Raw genomic sequence first — 27,335 nt, forward strand, 5'->3', positions numbered from 1 at the left:
TGTAATCATATGTAATCAGTAATCATGCCATTTCTGATTACAAGTAATCGTAATGTAATCGATTACATTGCAAAAACAGGTGTAATCATGATTACTTTTAGATTACTTTAAGATTACATTCATATGATTACTTGCTGATTATAAATCTTGTATATATGAAAATAGTTTTTGAAAGACAAGTTGAAAATAAGAAAATGTAAAGTTTGAATGAAAAATCATGGAACTAGTATTCACAATGATGGGACCTTGTTTAATGTGATAAATTGTATCATCTATATAACAAATTTGTATTACCAAGTGTTTTATTTTGACTTTGATGGTCGACATAAATATATGAGCCCACTTAATTCAAAATGGAGATTTAAACCAGATTTCATTTCTTGACAAATTGAATAAATTTTGTTTTTCATAAATTCGTGATTATTATGTGCTTTCTAATTTTTATTTTTTTATTAACTTTGAGTCTTAATACATCTCATCAGTATAAACAAGAACATGTACAGTGTATACATATGGCATAATATTACAAACATTATGCATAGTAAACAATAGGTTACGTCAGGAGTTTCATCAATACAAATATTTTATTACAATAAACTGTTTTTAATTAAAAGAAAAACGTATATACTTTCCTAAGTTACAAAACTGTTTTGTGTTTTCACCTGATAATAATTCTATTAATTATTAATTAGATCAAGTATAAAAAAAATTCAAACAAATAATGACAATCAACCACCCCTTTTAACCTTATTGATATTGTTATTAAGACAATAAAATTTTAATACCCAAGCTCACCTATTGTTTGTTAAAAAAAAATGAAGTAGTGATTAACACCTGTAAAAACATTAATGGATGTGTCAATTATGCCCCAACAGACAATAAAACTATACTTAATAATTTTTTATTTGTCCAGGTTTTTTTGTTAGTTAGACAGTTGGTTAAAAGTAGAAACAAATAAAGTTATATCTTTTACATAGAGAAAGGACACTTGTCTACAATAACTATTTTATCAAATTACATGTAACCATGTTACATTGTACTTGTCTATAAATTCTTTTAATTAAGATGAATAAATTAAAGCTTTTAAAAAAGTAACCAAAATTAGCTTTTTTGTGAGGATCAAAAGTTATAAAAAAAAAATTTTGATATTGCAATATACAATTGTAATCATGAGTAATCTAAAGTAATCATGATTAATTTAAAGAAAAGTAATCTAATGTAATCGATAACATATGAAATAGGGTGTAATTGTAATGTAATCAATTACATTTTATTAGCAAAGTAATTGTAATTTAATCGATTACATTTTAAAGTAATCAACCCCATCCCTGGATGCAACTCGAATTTGTCTATATCAAACTAAAACTAAACATGCTTAGCCTTGTCCCGAAACCGTCATTTAAAAAAAACCCAATAATATCTTAATTTGAAAGTAAAGGTTTTTACATGTGTAAATTAACATATATAAGCTGCATCGGATAGACATCTACCTTGTTTATTTTCGATTTATGAGTTTGACTGTCCCTCTGGTATCTTTCGTCCCTCTTTTATGTTAGTGCACTTATTCATGAACATGTATACGACTTTGTGTTTTGAATATTCAAAAACGAAATAAAAATAAATTTTGTTTTTTGTAAATATTTTCAATAGAGATTTTATAAACCCAAATAGTTTAAAAGATGTATTAACATTCAGATTTCTATTCGACGCTGTTCATATTATACAGATCAAATTGAATAGTGGTGTGCTTTCTCCAAAATTGCTTAGACAGGGCTATGAATCAATCAAATTAAGGTCATCACTCAAGAAATTACGGTCGCCATCATGAGCTGATTGGCCATTATGACAAAGGTGTGTCATAAATCATATATGATATTCTTCCTCATTCATATTAACCTTCCAACTTTACCGAATTGAACAAAGAAATAACACGACAGGTGCCATATACGGTGCAGGAAATGCTTACCCTTCCGGAGCACCTGATTTCATTCTCGGTTTTTAGTGGAGTTCGTGTTGTTTCTTATTTAATATTTGTAACTGTTGATGTAAATGTCTTTTGGCTTTATGAGACTTTGTTTACTCCTTAGTTTTGATTGTTATTGTCTTATTAAATCAGAATGTATTGTTATTACTTTAATCATTTAGTCATCGGAAAACGCTTTTCAGTACGGTTTACGTTTTGCTTTTTTTTGTATTTTGCAGCTCAGCCTTGCTTTAACACTACAATGTGTGGATGATGCCATTGAACTTTGCTGAATAAAAAAATCCTATAGCTTTATACATCGTTTTAAATTATATGACAAAGGATTCAGTTTGAGAGCCTCTGTTTCATGAGGTTATCAGTAGAGAAAAAAATAAAAACAAAAATGGTTTCGAATATTTATTAAATGGACAGATATGACTCTCATGTCATACTGTTGATTGATTGTATGGTATTTGACAGAATGTTTACACCAGATAGTATGTCGGATAAAAGCACTACAGAGCTTATGTTTTATTGTTATATGTATAACTGACTTAAATAAATCTTTTATGCTTTATGCTGTAAATTCCTAATTATATAACCCTCAAAAAATGAAATGTGATTAATACATATAAACTAAACAATGATTTCAGGCTTATAATTTTGAACGACTACAAAATGTATAAGCGTGTTTCGTCTATAAAGAACGACTCGCCAGTGACGTACGAATAAATAAGTTAAATTACAGAATAAAATCCGACGTTATAGGGTATTGAAGACCATAAAACGGCCACGGCTAAAACATTGGTAAAGGTGGAAGAGTTATAACATATCATTTCAACAAACAACCATTTGAAATGTAGAGTTTCTTATATAGTTAGACGTGCAGGTATTCCTATGTATTCACAGTGCACAAAGACATTGGATTTAACGTTCCTATTTAAACCACACGTGGCTAAGTATTTATGCATTCCGCACAGACAAACGGACAGTATACATGTAGTAATGTTTTCACATCCCCCTATGCGTTTGTATGTGTACTTTAGTGCATTCGATCTACATTATTTGTATTAGTAAATGAATGATGTTTTACAAAACTGCGCTATTGTTTAAAATGTTTGATGATAGGATCGTTATACACTAAAGGATAAATAAACTTTAATAATTATACTGATAGCAAATCAAATGTCAATTCCTTAATTCCAATGAATACAAACGTCACGCATGGAATATATGTAAAGGAATTGTTGGAGCTTTAATTCGTACATTTGAACCTCTATTTGTATTCGTGTTGTTTATTACAAAAGGCTAATGGTATAGCTGTGCCATGTCAGTGAGATATTGTTTAATTACTTATAAGTATGAGTTTTTCGTATGAACATCCAGTTTTAACGTAAGTTATATATGATAATTTTGCACACAACTAGTCGTTTTATTTAAATAAATTAGTTTTTGTCGTGTCTTTGATGTTTAATCAGGTTTACATGACTGTATTGTAAAGTGCGTATCAAAACTAATATATAGCATTTTTAAAAAGCATTTAAACACGAAGAAAAAAATTGAAAAGTTTCTTTACTTAATAGCTTTTTTAAATGCATAAAAATAGCTTGAAGCCAAAAAAAAAAAAAAAAAAAAGAAAAAAAAGAACTGTACAGTAGTGCATTTGCATCTCAAGACTAGTATTAACAAAATTCATGACGAAATGCAATAGTCGCAGAACAAAAAAAATAATTCCGAAAGCAGGAACAATCTGGAGCATCTCAAAGTGATAATCTGGGGGTTTTCCTGTTTCAGATAGTAAACTCAAGTCAGTACAGATATAAAACTTAAAATGCCGAATGTTTTTTATGCCCCCATTAATGGGTGTTGCTAAACGGTTTAGCAACCCCCCGATTAATGTGCATTATGTTTTCTGGTCTGTGCGTCGAGGTGGTTTTTGATAAAGTTGAAGTCCAATTAACTTGAAACTTAGTACACATGTTCCCTGTGATCTTTCTAATTTTAATGCCAAATTAGAGATTAAGAAATAAAGAAAATTAAAAAGTAGAAAAAAAATTAGGGTCTCTGTGCTTGTTTTCGAGATATAAGCCATTGAAAATTCGCTCTAGATTTTCCCTAATTGTAACATTAACTGATTTTTGTTTCCAAAACAAGGCCTTTAATAGATTTTCAAAAATGGCTTTTTAAACTATATGTAATAAAATTATGAAAAAAAAAGTAGACGTTAACGGGCATTTCTTAAATAGAAATACAGGGATTAAACCAGACGTTTCAGTAAGTCTGGGAAAAATCAAAAAAGGAGGAGCAAACATCCTTAAGGTAGGTACATGTAGTTAAATTCTTAGTGTATAATGTTATCAATTATTTAAAAGTATTTCTATCACAATAGTGATGGTATGATTGTCAATTGTCAATGACTCAATTATATTTACCAATGACAAAAACGACAAACCAATAGTAGAGTTAACAGTGCGGTCTTTAATAATAAGCATATTTTTCTTCTTCTTTAATGTTTATTTTCTTTGTGCTTTTAAAATACTCAAAAAACTATATTTGTGAAGATCTATTCTACATAATTGTATGCATAACTGTAGAACAAAAAAATAGACAATATTTAACCAGTTTATGTAAGTTAAACTATATTGATATTCTATTTCAGAAAAGAAGACTTGCTTAAAGGTCAGTATACAAAAAAAGAACAAATATTACTGAAGTAATACAACTAAAGCGGAACTGTGTTTCAAAATGTATAGACTAGTCATGTAGACTTAGTTAATAGTACACAGTCATATCAAGAGAGGTAAAGAACAGAATTTTCCCACGAGTCTAAACGTTCAAAAAGAGAAATCAGATTAAAGCAAAATTTTACATGTATTTGCTACAAAAAGTGCAAAGAAAATATGAAACCATAATATTGCTTAAGGATATTCGCTACTCTGTGTCAAAATGATAAGCTCTTTATATTCATCGGAACAAAAAAAAAAACAAAAAACAAAAAACAAAAAACAAAAAAAAAAAAACCAAACAAACAGAATCAAACAGAAACAATTAATGCATTGTTCGTGTAAATGTGCTTGTTTTTGAGATATATAAGCCATTGCAAATTTTGCGGGAAATGATTCTCTCTTGTTTTTTCTTACGCTTTATAGTGGTACCTTATTTCTTTATAAAAACCTAGGACAATAATAACATGGAATTTATGAGTTTTTCAATAAAAAACTATTGAACTAAAATTAGGAAAGAAAGAGGGGTTGGAGGACAACATTTTCTAATGGCACCATACTGATAAAACCAGATGAGGATGATGATTACGATGATCCCGTGGTAAATTAGCACGCACTTTCAGGACGAGAACGTGTAAATGTAATATGAATTTTAATAAAATAAAGAAGATGTTGTATGAGTGCCAATGAGACCATTCTCCATCAAGTCACAATTTGTAAAAGTAAACTATTATAGGTCAAAGTACGGTCTTCAACACGGAGCCTTGGCTCACACCGAACAGCAATTTGCGCTATTTTGACGCAATGGGATTTTTTAACGTGGTAATTCACAAGGTGACAGCCTGCAATAGACATCTTACCTGGACACATTATTCTGACAATTTGTTGCTAATCCAAACTGCAGTGTGCTTACCGGAGAAGCAGAAAATACCACTTTTAAAGTTTTGTTTTAACCAAGCCGGGTTCGAAACCATGACCGCTCGAACTCGAAGCGAACACACTACTACGAAACAATTGAGATGGCACAATCACTGAATGAAATATTATTTCTTGATAAAACGTTATAGATTTGTTAAAGATATATAAAAAGTACATATAGGACTGATATCTTGGTACAGTAATTTTGATAATATTAGAATTACAATGAACTCCACTGACTTTAGGCCTAAAAACCAAAATCGTAGATGTAAGACGAAACGCAAAGATATAATGACTGATACGTAACAGACAAGTTTAAAGTGAAATTTCGATTTTTTTTATCCATTAGCTAAACAAATGGCTTTATCATAAATTATATTATTCCACAGGACAAGAACTATACGTATTAGGTAATCTCTATTTGTGTAAAATATCTCTCAAAATCTTACAACAGCTTAATTGTTGAACTTCTACCGCGTAGTACCAATATAGAACTATGTGTATGTCACAATTTGTAACTCCCAGTGGCAAATATTTCACGCAAATTAAGATTGACGACAATTTGTCAATACATATGATGTGTTGATTCTGCAGAACGGACGATTGAGATAAAAGTATGGTATTTTGATTGTCACTCGAAAACCAGGCTATTTCGTATAGGATCTAAGACTTATAGTTCACCCAAAGACTCCTCGAAAAGGGTTTGGCAGTTCTGCGAACGTGTCATTTTAAGGAAAATCGAATTTTAAGGTCACAATTCCGGTCAGGCGTAGCTATGTATTCCCACATATCTTAGGGGAAAATGATACCGGCTTCAGTCTGAATTTATTTACGGTTGCTAGATGTCAGGAATATTATATCTTTGTTACACTGAGTTTCCCATTGCTGTACAACAAACTCATTCGGAACTTTTAAAGTAAAAAAGTTCGGACAACAACATTAAATTCCTTCTTTTTCCTAATGAATTATTACAAAACCTTTTGAAAGGATCATAATCTTTTAAATTTCCTATTTATTAACAGAAAAGAAGCCTGCCTTTCAAACGCAACGAACAAATTTGACACATAAGGGTAAGTTCAAGTAAGATTTTAATGGTTGTACATAGTAATGCAACAACGTTTGTAACGTTCATTTTGATTGGATAACGTCACTTTCTTACATGGCATCAATTGACAATTGATGCTATGGGACGTACGCTCAATCGCAGACGACATATGACAGATTTTAAATACATGTTTTAACGTTGTTTTCTGTCAGTTTCATTAGAATGGAGATAACAATATTGTATTATAAGCTCCGACGGCATCAATTTGGGATTTGATGGTCGCAAATACCCGTTTACTGTCTCCGCTTCCGCGTCGCCAGTAAACTTGATTTGCGACCATCAAATGCCCAATTGATGCCGTCGGAGCTTAAAATACAATACAGTTATCTCCTAAATGTATACACATGTATCTTAAGAAAATCCAGTCTTTATTCATATTAAGAAAAACAAAAAAAATTTACATATTCTCTCTTTTAATTTGAAAAAAAGTTCAAAAATTAAAGTCATAAGAAACGAGTGACCGGTGAAAAATAATGTTCTTCCAATTCTTGAACCAATGCATACAAACATCATAAACTTAGTCTTCTGTGCACGAATTTATCATTTTTTTTCGTGTAAATTTCGTATAGTCGTCATTTTTTTTTCAATCGGTCAGTGTTATTGTAAAATATGGCAGGTAATTAAAGTTCGTGTTTTGAAGCCGAAGTTTAACGATTGTCACCTGTTTGTCAACAATCGACAAAAAATCAACAAAAAAGGATGGAAATTGAGCACGTGTTTAACATGTTAATTCAGATAAAAGTTTATTTGAAGGACATCCATGAGTATTGCGATCACCGGATTTTTACGAGATAAGTCACACTGAGGTCACTTTGCATACGGAAAGTATGTCAGGGGAATTGGTTCCTGGAAAGAAGCAATTAAAATAAAGTAAATTTCTTCTAAATATGAATAAATTAAATTAAAAGATTTTTCTTCAGAAAAAAGTATATGTACATAAGTTTTGTAATGAAAACTATCCATTGAATTATAAAAAAAACATTATTTTTTTTAATTTGAGGTTTCTTATGACTTTAACATTCTGTGACCGAATTCATATGCATTGAACTTAACGTATGCTTGTGAAAATATCTCTATTATAGAGAACATAATCTTTAGATGGATTTTTTTTCTAACACTCTGTGCACTTTCTTTAAAAAAGTTATTTTGTGAATACCATGAATACGTGTCCTTTATATTTCTTATGCTTTAAATATAAATTCCATATTAAGCCGGAAACATGTTGACGACGTCATTCCTTATGATTTGATTCTAAGCTGCGGTAAATCATGAAAAAAACGTTGTTGACGTCACTGTCGCATGATGAAATTCTGCTTATGAGCTGATAAACAAAAACTATCAGCAACTCAGAAGACGCGTTACATCCAAAATCAAATTATTTCGAAATGAATATCTGTTTTCTAAGCAATAGTACATAAACATACTTTAATATTGTCACGAATAGCACGTGAAGTCATCCATGTAGCTGTTGTATCTCATACGAAAACAAAATACGATATTAAAACTACTTTTGATTATTGTCAGCCAATCAAGGTTACGGATCCTAATGAAACATGCATGTAATGTAATTATGTAGTAATAAAGTTGACACTTTTATGTTTCTTATATAATTGTTTTTGTAGCTACGAATTCTGAGTACAAGTATATCGAACGAGGTAATATATTGAATCATTACAAATAATGATGTCATTGTAAAACTATTGTTAAAAAAGAATCAAAAACTTATTCTGTAACTTGCTGTTCGATAAAATGACCAATCTTGTTTTAAAGAAGTTCGCTTGTCATGCTTTGGGATTTTTGTCAGATTTTCGGAATCCTCTGGTTTTATTCATTTGAATGCCTTAAAATAATTTGCCCATTGACCCCAATTTTTCTTTTTATAAATCTTTTACATGTATAAAGTCTTTCAAAATTTTGATTATTTTTAATAGTTTTTAAGAACTTACACTTGTCAATGATAAAGCTTACAGTGAAAAGTAAAGAGAGAATATTTTCCCGCCAAAATTTCAATGACTAATATCTCGAAAACAAGCACACTGACCTATATATTTATTTTGCTCTTTTGATTCCTGAAATTACTAAAAAGCTAATTCAATACTTATAATTACAAATATACATTTTTTCGCTATGATCATGAATACACACGATTACTATCATTTTTTTCCTTTCTAAACCTATGCACTTTATTTTAAAAGCAGGTGTCGTCATGAAAATTACAATTCATTTTGAAATGTTTATTTCAGAATGACGCGAGATTGTTGTTAGCCAATAAAAAAAACGTATTAAAATGAAACATACATCTTCTGTAACTATTATTATATACAATCGATTTGATAAAAGAATGTTCGACTCTTTCTTTTATACATGCACATCGGTTAATCGGGGACGAATGTGTTTTCGTTTATTAAACTTAAATGAAATATCACTAACTAAAATTATTTTCTAATGGCATATAGACCGACTGAAAATTATAGAGTTCTTAAAATAAACATAGACACTATCCAATGTCATATCCATTATTGTATCAGCATGTACTACCCTTATATTGTCTTTCTCATAGGGGGTTACCACGTGACGGCGTTAAACCAATCACAACGTGATAATTTACCCGCGGTGCGATAATGTCTTTTATCTAATAAATTGTACATATGCAACTAGTCTTTCATCGTTAAAGCAAGTACCACTATACATTTCAGATGCAGTTAGTTATTCGGTTGCAGATAAAATAGAAGGTACAGTTTGACAATTAAAGAAATAAAAGAAGATAATTTTACACTTGTGATGTTGTTACTTTTAAAAAGTAAATTGGAAACAATTCATATCATATACATATATATGTATATATATATACAAGGCGTATTTTAAACAGTTTGTTAAAGATTATCTAAAAGATTGATTGATGATTGGTTCTTTACATATAAAAGTCCACTGGCAAATATTTTATGCATGTTCAGGATGAATATGAAAAAGAGAAACATCAGGCGCAGATCCAGCCATATTAGAAAAGGGAGGGGAATTGAACCCTATATGACAACCAAACGTTCACATGAATTTCGGGAAAAATAATAATGTTTTGTAGATGTGATATTATCTAGATAGACACTAGCGCAAATTTTGGCCCAGGCGCTTAATTTTCGGAAATTTTTTTCACTACCGTATAGAGAAATGACACTTTTTTTAATAAGGCTTTGAAAAATATCAAAAATTGTCATTGTGCTCGGAAAAAATGTGAAACGGTGGGAAATGGGGTAAAATGGACTTTTCATCAACGTGAATTCATGCTATAGTCTGTTTCCTATTTGTATTGATTTCTATATCTTAATCTAGGGTGGGCTCGAATGTCGACAAAGTATGAAGAGAATAAAACGTTTTTTTTTTTTTATTTCTACTGTTTTTATCGGAAAAAGCATATGTTTATCTTGAATTTGAAGGTAAATTTTCCATTAACCATAATGACCATGTCTCAGTTGCTGTTCTAGCAAAAAGCTAATTTCGTGAAAATTGGCCAAAAGGGTCCATAAGCAAATATCAACGATTTAGTTAAATTGCAAAGTAGAAAAAATAATCTTGGCATTGAATATTGTAGTCCAAGAATAGTTTCTCTTGCCAAAGTAGTAATATTATCATATTTTTTAAATTTGGAAAAACTATAGTCTGTTTCAAAAACGTGTTTTTTTTCAAGAAATGCTTTCATATAAAGCCATTCTTCAAAATTTGATGTAGCTTTTTCATATCAGAAAGGTTTTGTCGACAATATGATCAGTGCTGGATGACCTTCGAAAAATTAGGCCAGTAAATTAACATTATCTTCATATCTCTTTGACCAGTACCGTATTTGGTGAAAAAATCAGTTCCAATTTTTGGCCTGATTAGAAAAGGGAGGGGAATTGAACCCTATATGACAACCAAACGTTCACATGAATTTCGGGAAAAATAAATAAAAGGTGTGTCAACTTCAAAACACCCTCAACCTTAGATCGACAAATACACAACTCTTTTCTTTGAAGCCTTATTTAGTAAAGTGACAACGTACCGTACAAAAACATAAGGTGGACATATTATACACAGATGACTGTATCAATTTTTCTGATTTTCTTTAAAAATATTTCAGTAAATGAGAATACTATGATAGATTTCACTTGTAGATAACGACGAGCTCCGCCTGGTCCTGTTTGGAACTAAACAAAGTGGTAAAAGTTCGACAGGAGACATGATATTAGGAGAAGCTAAATTTCCATCTCAATGTTTAACAAAAAGTAACACATCAACAAATATTCTTCAATTAGATGTGGGAAAACAATCAGAATCGTAGAAACTCTTGGATTTGGGATTAGTGAATTGGCGAGGGAAGACGTCAAAGTAAACCGAAGTTTCAAAGTGGGGTTTGCATTAAACTTTGATATAATGTAATTGCTAACAAAAAGAACAAATATTTTTTTTTTTTTTTTTATAAACTCATTCATCATCAGGTTCACGGTTTCCGAATCTCTCTGCATGGAGTCAAATCACAAATAAGTGTAGTGATTAAAAGAACTAGCAGTAGAACACGATTTTTTTTTACCCTTTATAATATTTGTATTCAGAAGGCTTAACACAAAATTGTGTTGATAAACGAAATACAAAAAAAAAAAACCCAAAATAGACCAAAAATAAGTATTTCCGTGTTCTGATTTACATTCCTATGAAATTATACTGGTTGGACGTTGTTTAACAAGAATTTGTGTTTGTTTGAAATTCTATGCAACCCTAGAAAAGCCCCTGTTCCCTTAAAATGGAATTTGAGGGCATTCTAAACAAAATGTAACTGTAGAGCGAATACTTTGTTATTTATTTACAGTACTTCTTTCGACCTGCTCTCCAATGTGTTTGGATAAAAGGGGGATTTGTGTCAGCCAGTAAGTAAATTATTAAACATGTTTACCACCCGCGAATGCCTTTCAGAAGAATGCAAATGTGCAGCTGCTAACATAATAACAAGCTTGAAGTCAATAAATGAAAAACTTCGCGTTTTGGATTTGATGAAAATGATTTTTTCTTGCACACGTTCTTGCACACTTGACGTTTAATGTGACTCTGCTTATACAAAAGAGGTAGAAGACATAATTTATCTATCAGTTGAATGTATTTGAACTTCTTTCTATAGTAGTGTATACGATTGGTAATTTGTGTCTTTTGTCTTTGTGCTTCGTGTCGATTTAATGTGTTGAGGTTCCAACGTTAACGTTTTTTTAGACATGTACACACGTACCACCATGGTCCATGGTATTCAAAGGCTTTATCGATCACAAACACATTTAACAGAGCGGATTTACCGTAGACGCAACCCCATTAACTATATACAATTATGTGAAGTTCAGTCGTTGTCATTCGTTTAATGTGTCACTTTTTTCCCCCGTTTACATGATTATTTTTTTTTTCTGCAAAATCAGATCGTTGTTGTTTTCTCATTTGAATCTTATAATATTTTGCATTGTTTGGGCCATTTGTAGCCTACAAAACACTCTGAATGGATTATATTTGCTCACTGATAATGACCGTACGTTGGCCTATATACCTACATTTGTATACATACATGATAGTTTTAAAAAAACTGATTTTGTTCGATATCAAAATTCCTGAATTGCTCCTGAAGCAAATATTGACAGAATTATGTTGTTGTATGCATGATGGGAGAGATCTTTATATTGATAATCAATAAATAATCAAAGTGTAGAGAAAAAGATAAGATAGAAGAAAATACACCGAGAAGATGAAGGGGTGAGTATATTGAACAATCGAAATTTGTTTTAATTAACAATTAAGTAACTAACAAACTACCAATTGAAAATACCAACACACACACAGTCAAGTATCAAACATTCGTACATGTAATTCAAGGCCTCAAACGTCCACCGTGTACTTCGGTCAACGCTTTTACACCCCAATGAATTTACAAAAAGAAGCATTCAAATCTTAAGTAAAACTTATTTAGTTTTCATTATTTTTATTTGTATATATCACATGACTTTTTATTGTATCATTTTAGAGTCACGATGATATTGATCAGTTTTGATACCTGCGTATGTGTCAAAGCTTCATTAAAAAGTCTGCTATTGTCAAAAAATATTATTCTGCTTTCCCTATTACAGTCCGAAACAAAAGTCTTAAATTTGTCTGGCAAACTTTCAAGGTACGTAAAGCGCGACAACCCTTTAGGCTGTAGAAAGTCAAACCCTGTAAAGACTATAACTATTTTATCTATTAATTTTCGCAATCTTCTGTATATGAGGTCAATCACTTTCGTCTCTTGATCTAAATTGGTTTTTGATGAAAAGATATACAGATATGCGTGGGGTTCCTCTCCGAGTTGTTGGGTTGCTGTGTTGATATTTTTCACAACGTTTACTTTGACGTCTTCCCTCGCCAATTCACTAATCCCAAATCCAAGAGTTTCTACGATTCTGATTGTTTTCCCACATCTAATTGAAGAATATTTGTTGATGTGTTACTTTTTGTTAAACATTGAGATGGAAATTTAGCTTCTCCTAATATCATGTCTCCTGTCGAACTTTTACCACTTTGTTTAGTTCCAAACAGGACCAGGCGGAGCTCGTCGTTATCTACAAGTGAAATCTATCATAGTATTCTCATTTACTGAAATATTTTTAAAGAAAATCAGAAAAATTGATACAGTCATCTGTGTATAATATGTCCACCTTATGTTTTTGTACGGTACGTTGTCACTTTACTAAATAAGGCTTCAAAGAAAAGAGTTGTGTATTTGTCGATCTAAGGTTGAGGGTGTTTTGAAGTTGACACACCTTTTATTTATTTTTCCCGAAATTCATGTGAACGTTTGGTTGTCATATAGGGTTCAATTCCCCTCCCTTTTCTAATCAGGCCAAAAATTGGAACTGATTTTTTCACCAAATACGGTACTGGTCAAAGAGATATGAAGATAATGTTAATTTACTGGCCTAATTTTTCGAAGGTCATCCAGCACTGATCATATTGTCGACAAAACCTTTCTGATATGAAAAAGCTACATCAAATTTTGAAGAATGGCTTTATATGAAAGCATTTCTTGAAAAAAAACACGTTTTTGAAACAGACTATAGTTTTTCCAAATTTAAAAAATATGATAATATTACTACTTTGGCAAGAGAAACTATTCTTGGACTACAATATTCAATGCCAAGATTATTTTTTCTACTTTGCAATTTAACTAAATCGTTGATATTTGCTTATGGACCCTTTTGGCCAATTTTCACGAAATTAGCTTTTTGCTAGAACAGCAACTGAGACATGGTCATTATGGTTAATGGAAAATTTACCTTCAAATTCAAGATAAACATATGCTTTTTCCGATAAAAACAGTAGAAATAAAAAAAAAAAAACGTTTTATTCTCTTCATACTTTGTCGACATTCGAGCCCACCCTAGATTAAGATATAGAAATCAATACAAATAGGAAACAGACTATAGCATGAATTCACGTTGATGAAAAGTCCATTTTACCCCATTTCCCACCGTTTCACATTTTTTCCGAGCACAATGACAATTTTTGATATTTTTCAAAGCCTTATTAAAAAAAGTGTCATTTCTCTATACGGTAGTGAAAAAAATTTCCGAAAATTAAGCGCCTGGGCCAAAATTTGCGCTAGTGTCTATCTAGATAATATCACATCTACAAAACATTATTATTTTTCCCGAAATTCATGTGAACGTTTGGTTGTCATATAGGGTTCAATTCCCCTCCCTTTTCTAATATGGCTGGATCTGCGCCTGATGTTTCTCTTTTTCATATTCATCCTGAACATGCATAAAATATTTGCCAGTGGACTTTTATATGTAAAGAACCAATCATCAATCAATCTTTTAGATAATCTTTAACAAACTGTTTAAAATACGCCTTGTATATATATATACATATATATGTATATGATATGAATTGTTTCCAATTTACTTTTTAAAAGTAACAACATCACAAGTGTAAAATTATCTTCTTTTATTTCTTTAATTGTCAAACTGTACCTTCTATTTTATCTGCAACCGAATAACTAACTGCATCTGAAATGTATAGTGGTACTTGCTTTAACGATGAAAGACTAGTTGCATATGTACAATTTACAATGTACAAAGTAGCGCTTCATTCTAAAAATGTTTGCACGGTCAACGCTTTTACAATCCTATGAAGTTACAAAAAGAAGCATTCAATACTTATAATTACATTTTTTAGCTATGATCATGAAAACACGAATTTTATATTATTTTTTGTTTATTGTGGGACCACGTGTTATCATGGATGATAAGTTTTATTGAGTGATGCAATTGCTGAAGGAATAACACGTGATGTGCAATTAGCCAATCAGAATAAAGTTTTATAATGAAACATACATCTAATGTAATTATTTAACTATATTACCAATATTTTGTTTTGTTTTTGACATAATATAACATCATAATAATAAATTGTAACATTATGGACAACGGAAAGTCTTGTATCTACTCCCTCCTAGGGAACACAATCGGGTTCACTTCACGAATTACAGACAAAGCCTAGGTACATTAATGAGGGTTAAAAGTGGGGTTTGCATTAAACTTTGATATAATGTAATTGCTAACAAAAAGAACAAATATTTTTTTTTTTTTTTTTATAAACTCATTCATCATCAGGTTCACGGTTTCCGAATCTCTCTGCATGGAGTCAAATCACAAATAAGTGTAGTGATTAAAAGAACTAGCAGTAGAACACGATTTTTTTTTACCCTTTATAATATTTGTATTCAGAAGGCTTAACACAAAATTGTGTTGATAAACGAAATACAAAAAAAAAAAACCCAAAATAGACCAAAAATAAGTATTTCCGTGTTCTGATTTACATTCCTATGAAATTATACTGGTTGGACGTTGTTTAACAAGAATTTGTGTTTGTTTGAAATTCTATGCAACCCTAGAAAAGCCCCTGTTCCCTTAAAATGGAATTTGAGGGCATTCTAAACAAAATGTAACTGTAGAGCGAATACTTTGTTATTTATTTACAGTACTTCTTTCGACCTGCTCTCCAATGTGTTTGGATAAAAGGGGGATTTGTGTCAGCCAGTAAGTAAATTATTAAACATGTTTACCACCCGCGAATGCCTTTCAGAAGAATGCAAATGTGCAGCTGCTAACATAATAACAAGCTTGAAGTCAATAAATGAAAAACTTCGCGTTTTGGATTTGATGAAAATGATTTTTTCTTGCACACGTTCTTGCACACTTGACGTTTAATGTGACTCTGCTTATACAAAAGAGGTAGAAGACATAATTTATCTATCAGTTGAATGTATTTGAACTTCTTTCTATAGTAGTGTATACGATTGGTAATTTGTGTCTTTTGTCTTTGTGCTTCGTGTCGATTTAATGTGTTGAGGTTCCAACGTTAACGTTTTTTTAGACATGTACACACGTACCACCATGGTCCATGGTATTCAAAGGCTTTATCGATCACAAACACATTTAACAGAGCGGATTTACCGTAGACGCAACCCCATTAACTATATACAATTATGTGAAGTTCAGTCGTTGTCATTCGTTTAATGTGTCACTTTTTTCCCCCGTTTACATGATTATTTTTTTTTTCTGCAAAATCAGATCGTTGTTGTTTTCTCATTTGAATCTTATAATATTTTGCATTGTTTGGGCCATTTGTAGCCTACAAAACACTCTGAATGGATTATATTTGCTCACTGATAATGACCGTACGTTGGCCTATATACCTACATTTGTATACATACATGATAGTTTTAAAAAAACTGATTTTGTTCGATATCAAAATTCCTGAATTGCTCCTGAAGCAAATATTGACAGAATTATGTTGTTGTATGCATGATGGGAGAGATCTTTATATTGATAATCAATAAATAATCAAAGTGTAGAGAAAAAGATAAGATAGAAGAAAATACACCGAGAAGATGAAGGGGTGAGTATATTGAACAATCGAAATTTGTTTTAATTAACAATTAAGTAACTAACAAACTACCAATTGAAAATACCAACACACACACAGTCAAGTATCAAACATTCGTACATGTAATTCAAGGCCTCAAACGTCCACCGAGTACCAAAAAAATTACTCAACTACATGTATGGCGTTTTTTAGTTTATCGTTTCTGCTATCTACAAAAATGATCTACAAGTTGAATAATATTAGAAATAAGTTTTAAAATACTATTATATTGATTGCAATGTAATCGGTTACGTAAAACATATATGCAATATTGATATGTTCATGTAGTATTTAAATCGGAACAATTAATATAATAAAACCAATGTAGTCTAGATGAACTCTGATGAGCGCAACTTCATGCATGACCTACATTTTATTATCAACATACGAATTATATGTATGGAATACACGTCATACCATAATTATCAAGTCTCCAAACATGTTTTATTTTACTTATACTCGGATTGAAACAGGATAAAAATGCTTACAAATTGGAATAAGGAATACACGTATGTACTCATGTGTCAATAACAATAGAAGCCATCTGTTGACCAGTTCTTGGAAAAAAAGAATGTTTTAAGGGTAATATTACACATGTTACCGTCACGCAAATCATTCGACAAATATAAACGGAGGCTGTAGGGTTTGGCTAACACGGTGTTCAACATCAACAACAAAAATGAGAATGAATATATTATTCTTTGCTATTGCAGTTGTTACCTTCCCACCAGGAATACTTGTTGAGAAAATTCACGTCGCAGAGAAAAGTAAGTAAACTTTTATCAATTTTAAAAAAAAAATAGCGTCCTGATGTAATGGAAAATTTGATAATAACGGATCGGGATGGTAACCTCAACTTTTTTTTCAATAATATCTTATACGTCTTTTCAAATGTGCCAATGACGAAAATGGGATAAGGTTCCAACAACCTTTTGTTAAGGAATTATTTTTTTTTCCATCAGGAGAAACAGTTTTTATCTTTATAACACTTTGAAAACAAACTCAGCCAATTATATTCAATAACACGAAATATTTTTTTATGAAAGTAATGTTGTTTTGGGTTTTTACTTATTTTAAGAAAATCATCAGTTTTCAAAAGAAATAAAAGGATTAATATCAATTCCCTCTTGACAAAAAAAAAATCTTTAAAAAGTTATGAATCAACAATTTTTGTCTAAAACAAAGCAAAATGATTTTTACAATCTGGTTTTAATACGAATAATGTATTATAATTGATGAGCTTTAAATTACTCCATTTTTAAACAATAAGTTCGCATCACCATTTTGATTCTTTTACGGGAACATTTTATGAAAACATAATGAAAAATGTTTGATATAGCCAAAAAAACAAATATTATTGCAATTTAGCACAAAAAATGGTCTGTTTGAATTTAGATATGTTACATACACTTTGGAAATACTGGACATTTGAATTAAATTAGCAGAGGGTCTTTGACAGAAATGTTTACAAATTCCGAAGATATTTGTTAAAAATCCAAATTGCGAAAGAAATCAACGTTAACCAGAAAAGTAAACGCTATTTGTTTTATTTGGTAAGCTATTTTGACCGAGATACAACACAAGTATGACAACAAACATACAGTCATTGTATATTGATTAATGTGCAGGTGTCTGTTTTCATGGAAGTGCTGCTGATTGGGTCAAACATTAAACTGAAAATGGCGTAGATACAAGTAGTTCGGGTAAGCTTTTGATTTATAAAAATGTGTTACCATTTCAGTATGGATACTACATTGTAAGTATTCTTATTGTATCTTGACATTGTTATGCTTATAAAATGTACAAGATGCACAGTTATTTTTAATCTTTCGAATTCATTATGTTAGAATCCGTACTGGTTTTCACACTAGACTATAATAGTGGTACTCCAGACAGTGGAGGGAAGAATACAAATCTACATTTTTTATATACTTTAATCTCTTCGGTATCAGATCTGACGGGGAACTTTTTAATTATTGGTAATATTAATAATATTAAAAACAAAAGGATCTGGAATTGTTCAATTTTTTTTAAACACCATAGTTTGTCGTATATTAGTTATATATCATTGTATACAGTTGATTGTTTCGTGTATGAGATTATATAACTTCATTAGCAATTACAACTCAAGTACAAGTTGTCTTTATAGGCAAGCCAAAACCAGCATTTTCTGCCTTGACTGCCAGAGATACTAGCTTCAAAGCTGGACAGACATATAAGTTTACTTTAGTCAAATTAAATGTTCGAAGCATGTATAACCCAAACGATGGTAAAGCAACGATACCTTCTAATGGTAATTACGCAATCTCATGGCATATCCTATCTAATGGAGGATATGCTGTTTATCCGTAAACAATAGTTACCAAGGCTACACGGCGTGTGATTCTAGAGGATCTAGTGGAGTACGAATGTCATGTGGAAACTTGGTGGTTCTTCCATTAAAGAAAGGAGATAAGATTTGGATAGAGGAGTGGACGGCAAATACCAGAGGTCGTAAAAATGTGCAAGGTGGATTTTCGTCCTTTTCTGCATGGAAAATATAAAATAAAAAATAAAATGTCTTAATATTTGTTCATTTGTTTCTTACTTGGTCAAAACTGATATGTAAATCTATTACTAAAAAAAAAAAAAAAAAAAAAAATTAGCTTCATTTCACTTGGATAAATTCAACACAAATTAACATGATCAATCGTAATGTTTTCTTAATTGAATCAAACAAATGTGTTTATTCTGAATTTGAAATATGAAAACGGTTTGAAGATATTTCCCTGCTCTAAAGTAGCAAGTACATATGAACATTGGTTTGGAATAAATTGATACAAAAATGTAGTACATTTGCACATTGATATGGTCATAGTTATAATTTAACTTTTTACAAAATTGAATTTTTGATAAACTAAGTATTTTCTACCGCAGGAATATATTACGTTAGCTGTTGTTTTTTTTTTGCAATTTATTTTGAATTTTTGATCCTCAATGATCTTCAACTTCATAACTTTATTGGTCTTTCTAACATTTTTTTTCTATTCGAGCGTCACTGATGAGTCTTTAATAGACGAAACGCGCGTCTGGCGTAAAAACAAAATTAAAGCCTGGTATCTATGATGAGTTTATTATCATTTCCTCTTTATCTATCATCTTGGTTATTGGGTCCAAAGCAATAAAATGTATTGGTACAATTGTATGCAACACAAGTATTATGAGTACAGAATAAAATTTAAACTCAGTGTTGAAAGCAATTATGATGTAAAACATGAACTTATTAACCAAAAAGTAGTTGGTGTTTAATGACTAAATTGAGAGTATTGGGACAGTTCCTGTGTGCTGTTTGTCAACAAAAACAGCAGCCATGGGTAAATATAAGGGCTTGTTGTAATTAAAATGCGTGTTTGTTGACTTTTTTTTCTCAATACACGGTCATAAATAAAACAAGTTCGTGCTTGTGTCAATTTCTTTAATCCAGTCATGTTTTTTGTACCAATTTGTTCTACATTTCTTTCGCTTTGGATATCATTCACAGTCCAAATTTCCTGACACAACTCATTGTATAAATAAAGAAAAAAACACGGTTTTCGATTCACTTAATGTGACTACCGCAATGTGCGTTCAAGGACAAGGCGTTTTACTCGTAACTCAAATATTTAATGCCCTTCTCGTTATCAATCTCCATTCTCGGTAGATGATGTTGTCATCATAGAGCAGCAGAATATGTCGACTTAATAATTTTCGTTAGATTACTCGAAGAAACACAAAAACGAAATTGAAACAGGAAGTTTTGAATGAAACGAAATTATTGATGGTTCCCGGTAACGGACATGATCAAAATCCGGAAATCGTATTTTTGTTAAATAAAAAAAATCGGGGCGGGACGATTTCAGAGGGGCGGGCGGGGATGAAAATCTAGCAATTAATTTTAATTGGCCTAACTCTGAAGTAAACGAACATGTCTGAAAAAAGAATAAAAATTATAAAATTTAACTTAATTGATTTATACAAATGTTGATGTTTTGGGGGAGTACGTATACACCAATTGACAGAAAGCATAGACAATGAAAAAAAAAATGATTAAAATGCGAATTATTATATTATTTTATAATATTTCAAAAATAAATAAACAAATACAATTAACAGAACCAGTATAAAAGTGCGATGGCGTCTATCAGAAATGTACACCAGGTTGGAGTGTTTTTCTTTCTTTGTTTGTATATGATTTGTTCAGTTTGTGGAGCTAATGGCCACAATTCCAGACACCACCATGGACACTGCAGTATATGCGGAGAAAAGGGTCATAACAGAAGGAAATGCAGAAAACGCCCCTCAGAAGACACTCAAGGTCAGACTACTAAATATTGTAAAGTTTTCAATGAGCATATCGGCAACGAAGGAAAAGAATTGTCACAATCGAGCATGGATTTGGTTTGCACTGTTGCTGTCCGACTCCTTGACGAAAACCCAAATGCAACAGACCATGCTGTAACTGAAAGGCTAGCATTTTTAACTGGTTACAGCTATGGTTGTGTGAGGTCTCTTGTTGTACAACTTAAGGATGGTGCATGGCCTGTTGAGAGACAAAAAGGACTGAAACGTACAAAAAAACACCATTTATGACAGAGAAATTATATCTGCCATACATCAATCCATTGAACACTTGGCTAAGAAGGGAATTTTTCCAACCGCTCAAAAAATTGTTCGCAACTTGTCTTTTTATAAGGGTGTCATAATCAGTAGGTCGAAGCTAAGAAGAATCATGAAAGCAATTGGGTTTGAATTTCGAAAATCGAAATCAGGACATTTTTTTGTGGATCAAACCAAAGAAATTATAGATTGGCGCCTAAAATATTGTCGGGAATTGAAAAAATTGAGGGACAATGAAGGTTTTTATCCAGTATACATAGATGAGACGTATGTTAACGAAAACCATGTATTCAACAAAGGCTGGTTTTATAACGGTTTAACTGTAAAGGAGAAGTCTGGAAAAGGCAACCGATGGATTCTTTTCCACGCTGGTGGTGCTAACGGCTGGATTCAATGGAAATATAAACTATTTACTGCCAAAAAGACTGGTATGTTTAAAAAATAAGCAGTAAATGATGTTTAAAACATGACTACAAAAACAAAACCGAAACAATTGAAAACAGTATTATAATCAAATAAAATAAAACATTATAGAATAGAATAAAATAAGATATTATAGAATAGAATGAAATAAAATTGCACAAAGTCGTGCATTAAATTCTGTTTAGGGTCTAACTTGTACAATTTGGGTGCTTCTCATTGTTGAAGTCCGTATGGCGACCTACAATGCATTTGAAATCAACTCCGGGTGATAGTTGTCTGATTGTCAATCATACCACATCTCCTTATTTTCATATACGAGATAAATAGAGAAGAAGACACTTTACGTTTTGTTCCCGCCTGTTGCCAAATTATAAGTCTTTAATAAAATGTGATAATCTAACGCCAAGCAAGTAAACGTCATTGGAAGGTCAGATATTGGTGTAACGATCTACTTTGCTAATGACATTAATATTTAAGGACCGCGTGTTGTTACTCTTTTTATGGGCATTATATTTTTTGATATGTGCGTCCGTCTGTCCTTTCCTCCGTTCGTTCGCCTGGCCCGCTTCCGGTTAAAGATTTTGGTCGAGGTTTTTTATTAAGATGAAGTCCAATCAACTTGAAACATATTGCACATGCTCCCTATGATATGATCTCCCAATTACAATGCATAATAAGAGTTTTTTACCCCAATTTAACGCTCCACTGAACATAGAAAATGATAGTGCTGATGGGGCATCTGTGTACTATGGACACATTCTTCTTGGGTTTGTTTTATAAAAGAAGGGCGAAAGATATCTGATGGACATTCTAACATTTTTCTATTATTTGTTTTATAAATTTATTTAATTTCACGCCTCTTTTGCTTTAATAATTTTGCTATGATTTTTTTCTCTTTCATATTTTTCTATTGTTTTATTCTATTTGTTTTAATCCTTGGTTATTTTCACTATATTTGTTTATCATCTTAGTTTATTTTATTATATTTCTTAATTCAGCTGACTACCATGACTCTATGAACGGGAAACATTTCATGGAAATTTTCGAAGAACTAGCAAAAGAATGCCAAACTATTGGAAAGTGTGTTTTCATTGCAGATAATGCATCATATCATAAAGAGGTTGTTAACCAAGAATGTCGAAAAACTTATTGGACAAAAACAAAAGCTGCACAGTTAAAGGAAATGTGGTTGAAAGGGGCAATTCCGGGACAGTTAGAAATGCCATGTCCGAAAACAGCGAAGGCAATACGCGAAGTTGTGTTTGCAAACATGTCTAACGGAGAACTTAAGATGTCATCAATAGCTGCCAAATATGGACATAAAGTTATTTTTTTGCCACCATATCATCCTCAACTGAACCCTATTGAAATGGCATGGGCATTGGTAAAAAATTATGTCGCTAATAACAACATCAATCACACATTTAAAATGCTGAAATTTCTCATTGAGAAAGGCATTGACTTGGTTCTAAAAAAACAATGGGAAGGTTTAGTAAAAAAAGCACGCACTTGGGAAGATTGGTATTTGTTTCAGGGAACCCACGAAGAAGACGAAATGGAAAAATTAAAAAGAGAAAATCCTTCTTTGGTATTTAGCGTTGGTGATTCTTCTGATTCCGAAGACGAAGATGCAGAGATTGAAAATCATGATATTCCCTCATCTGAATGCATAAGCATTTCGGAAGCTATATCTGAAGGCATTGATAATGACTCGGACGCATACGATTTAAATTAAAAGTGCATGATTATCACTGTATTTTTGTTTCATATGATTATCATTTTGTTATGCTGAATAATATATAAGTTGGAAAGTAAAATGATTTTTTTGTGTCAATTAAATAGCATGTCTCATGAAATTGGTCATTCGTCTACGTGCCTCTTTCGAAAATTGTTTAATTTTGAATTAATAAAGATTTTTTTTTACTTGTTTCAGAAGTGTAATATCAATAAATCATCTGTGTAATAGGTGGCTCCAGTAGGACCTGAGGGGACGGTCCGGCCCAACTATTACTTTTGTTGGAAAACTTATAAGCGAGTCGCTGAAGCATTACTGGAGAAGCCCCCCCCCTTAAATCATCTCAGCGAAGCGCCTCTTATATCAGTCAGCTGGCTGGATTCGCCACTGTTTTATTAAAGATGAAAGAAGAAAATAAAAGAAAAGCCCTATGACCCCTTTAAATGAACAGTTGCCTAATTGATTTATTAAGCTAAAAATGTACAAAGGATTTCAATTTTCAATTTTAAAGAAATGTATGAGAAACTTTTGTTTATATAAAATTTATGTTTTCCTTTTACACGAACACGTGATGTAATCAGTGAACAGTAAATTAAATGACCTCTAAACTGGACAGCGGACGAGTCCATATTAATTTTCTCAATGAAACTAAAGGTATGAAAGGTTGTAATTGCGAATTCTTATATTTCTCAAAATGCTACTTATTTGGAGCAAATACATTATTCATGGATAGCCTGTTCTTGAGAAATTACTGGAAATTAACTAATAAAACGTTTTGTTCCACTAAACAACGGTCATTTTTAGATGAGAAACGCCGAAATTCATTTTACGCACGGCTTCGCCAGGTAAAATGTTTGTTTATCTTGACAAAAAAAAACATTTTTCATTCTAATTTCAATATTGCAATTACAATTAAACCCAAACAAAAGTAGTGAGTAATTACAGTCAAAATATGTCCGATCTGCCAATTTTTGTATGTCACAATTCAACACGATCGTTTGAAAGTCATGTTTCTCTACCTCACACAATCCTGTTAGGCACTATAGATGAACTCAGATGAGCGCAACTTCATGCATGACCTACATTTTATTATCAACATACGAATTATATGTATGGAATACACGTCCTACCATAATTATCAAGTCTCCAAACATGTTTTATTTTACTTATACTCGGATTGAAACAGGATAAAAATGCTTACAAATTAGAATAAGGAATACACGTATGTACTCATGTGTCAATAACAATAGAAGCCATCTGTTGACCAGTTCTTGGAAAAAAAGAATGTTTTAAGGGTAATATTACACATGTTACCGTCACGCCAATCATTCGACAAATATAAACGGAGGCTGTAGGGTTTAGCTAACACGGTGTTCAACATCAACAACAAAAATGAGAATGAATATATTATTCTTTGCTATTGCAGTTGTTACCTTCCCACCAGGAATACTTGTTGAGAAAATTCACGTCGCAGAGAAAAGTAAGTAAACTTTTATAAATTTTTAAAAAGAAATAGCGTCCTGATGTAATGGAAAATTTGATAAATTATAACGGATCGGGACGGTAACCTCAACTTTTTTTTCAATAATATCTTATACGTCTTTTCAAATGTGCCAATGACGAAAATGGGATAAGGTTCCAACAACCTTTTGTTAAGGAATTATTTTTTTTTTCCATCAGGAGAAACAGTTTTTATCTTTATAACACTTTGAAAACAAACTCAGCCAATTATATTCAATAACACGAAATATTTTTTTATGAAAGTAATGTTGTTTTGGGTTTTTACTTATTTTAAGAAAATCATCAGTTTTCAAAAGAAATAAAAGGATTAATATCAATTCCCTCTTGACAAAAAACAAATCTTTAAAAAGTTATGAATCAACAATTTTTGTCTAAAACAAAGCAAAATGATTTTTACAATCTGATTTTAATACGAATAATGTATTATAATTGATGAGCTTTAAATTACTCCATTTTTAAACAATAAGTTCGCATCACCATTTTGATTCTTTTACGGGAACATTTTATGAAAACATAATGACAAATTTTTGATATAGCCAAAAAAACAAATATTATTGCAATTTAGCACAAAAAATGGTCTGTTTGAATTTAGATATGTTACACACACTTTGGAAATACTGGACATTTGAGTTAAATTAGCAGAGGGTCTTCGACAGAAATGTTTACAAATTCCGAAGATATTTGTTAGAAATCCAAACTGCTAAAGAAATCAACGTTAACCAGAAAAGTAAACGCTATTTGTTTTATTTGGTAAGCTATTTTGACCGAGATACAACATAAGTATGACAACAAACATACAGTCATTGTATATTGATTAATGTGCAGGTGTCTGTTTTCATGGAAGTGCTGCTGATTGGGTCAAACATAAAACTGAAAATGGCGTAGATACAAGTAGTTCGGGTAAGCTTTTGATTTATAAAAATGTGTTACCATTTCTGTATGGACACTACATTGTAAGTATTCTTATTGTATTTTGACATTGTTATGCTTATAAAATGTATAAGATGCACAGTTATTTTTAATCTTTCGAATTCATTATGTTAGAATCCGTACTGGTTTTCACACTACACTATAATAGTGGTACTCCAGACAGTGGAGTGAAGAATACAAATCTACATTTTTTATATACTTTAATCTCTTCGGTATCAGATCTGACGCGGAACTTTTTAATTATTGGTAATACTAATAACATAAAAAACAAAAGGATCTGGAATTGTTCAATTTTTTTTAAACACCATAGTTTGTCGTATATTAGTTATATATCATTGTATACAGTTGATTGTTTCGTGTATGAGATTATATAACTTCATTAGCAATTACAACTCAAGTACAAGTTGTCTTTATAGGCAAGCCAAAACCAGCATTTTCTGCCTTGACTGCCAGAGATACTAGCTTCAAAGCTGGACAGACATATAAGTTTACGTTAGTCAAATTAAATGTTCGAAGCATGTATAACCCAAACGATGGTAAAGCAACGATACCTTCTAATGGTAACTACGCAATCTCATGGCATATCCTATCTAATGGAGGATATGCTGTTTATCCATATCTGAAAGTAAACAATAGTTACAAAGGCTACACGGCGTGTGATTCTAGAGGATCTAGTGGAGTACGAATGTCATGTGGAAACTTGGTGGTTCTTCCATTAAAGAAAGGAGATAAGATTTGGATAGAGGAGTGGACGGCAAATACCAGAGGTCGTAAAAATGTGCAAGGTGGATTTTCGTCCTTTTCTGCATGGAAAATATAAAATAAAAAATAAAATGTCTTAATATTTGTTCATTTGTTTCTTACTTGGTCAAAACTGATATGTAAATCTATTACTAAAAAAAAAAATAGCTTCATTTCACTTGGATAAATTCAACACAAATTAACATGATCAATCGTAATGTTTTCTTAATTGAATCAAACAAATGTGTTTATTCTGAATTTGAAATATGAAAACCGTTTGAAGATATTTCCCTGCACTAAAGTAGCAAGTACATATGAACATTGGTTTGGAATAAATTGATACAAAAATGTAGTACATTTGCACATTGATATGGTCATAGTTATAATTTAACTTTGTACAAAACTGAATTTTTGATAAACTAAGTATTTTCTACCGCAGGAATATATTACGTTAGCTGTTTTTTTTTTTTTTTGGCAATTTATTTTGAATTTTTGATCCTCAATGATCTTCAACTTCATAACTTTATAGGTCTTTCTAACATTTTTTTTTCTATTCGAGCGTCACTGATGAGTCTTTAATAGACGAAACGCGCGTCTGGCGTAAAAACAAAATTAAAGCCTGGTATCTATGATGAGTTTATTATCATTTCCTCTTTATCTATCATCTTGGTT

At 31.3% G+C, this 27,335-nt stretch overlaps 1 protein-coding gene and 2 long non-coding RNA genes across 3 annotated transcripts; all 3 read left to right on the forward strand.

Annotated features, from left to right (window-relative positions):
* The first annotated feature begins 3,276 nt into the window (after positions 1-3,276).
* LOC143074061 (uncharacterized) lies at positions 3,277-11,021 on the forward strand. Its single transcript, XM_076249610.1, has 6 exons — positions 3,277-3,356; positions 4,623-4,642; positions 6,627-6,674; positions 8,332-8,364; positions 9,406-9,441; positions 10,855-11,021. Exons 1-6 carry the CDS (start codon positions 3,325-3,327, stop codon positions 11,019-11,021), a joined length of 336 nt encoding a protein of 111 aa, XP_076105725.1. The 5' UTR covers positions 3,277-3,324.
* Positions 11,022-17,151: 6,130 nt separating this feature from the next.
* LOC143075965 (uncharacterized) lies at positions 17,152-19,249 on the forward strand. Its single transcript, XR_012978484.1, has 3 exons — positions 17,152-17,445; positions 18,307-18,381; positions 18,828-19,249. It is a non-coding gene; the product is annotated as an uncharacterized LOC143075965 (long non-coding RNA).
* Positions 19,250-24,827: 5,578 nt separating this feature from the next.
* LOC143075966 (uncharacterized) lies at positions 24,828-26,770 on the forward strand. Its single transcript, XR_012978485.1, has 3 exons — positions 24,828-24,951; positions 25,818-25,892; positions 26,339-26,770. It is a non-coding gene; the product is annotated as an uncharacterized LOC143075966 (long non-coding RNA).
* Positions 26,771-27,335: the final 565 nt, after the last annotated feature.

This window comes from Mytilus galloprovincialis, chromosome 5 (genome assembly GCF_965363235.1).
Source record: "Mytilus galloprovincialis chromosome 5, xbMytGall1.hap1.1, whole genome shotgun sequence".
Classification (NCBI taxonomy): domain Eukaryota; kingdom Metazoa; phylum Mollusca; class Bivalvia; order Mytilida; family Mytilidae; genus Mytilus; species Mytilus galloprovincialis.

What these genes read in the sequence shown, in the direction of transcription:
- LOC143074061 (XM_076249610.1), top strand. Translation starts at nt 3,325, where the DNA reads ATGAGTTTTTCGTATGAACATCCAGTTTTAAC. An exon ending in AAAAGAAGACTTGCTTAAAG is followed by an intron (nt 4,643 to 6,626) that starts GTCAGTATACAA and finishes ATTTATTAACAG; the next exon opens with AAAAGAAGCCTGCCTTTCAA. An exon ending in AACAAATTTGACACATAAGG is followed by an intron (nt 6,675 to 8,331) that starts GTAAGTTCAAGT and finishes TTGTTTTTGTAG; the next exon opens with CTACGAATTCTGAGTACAAG.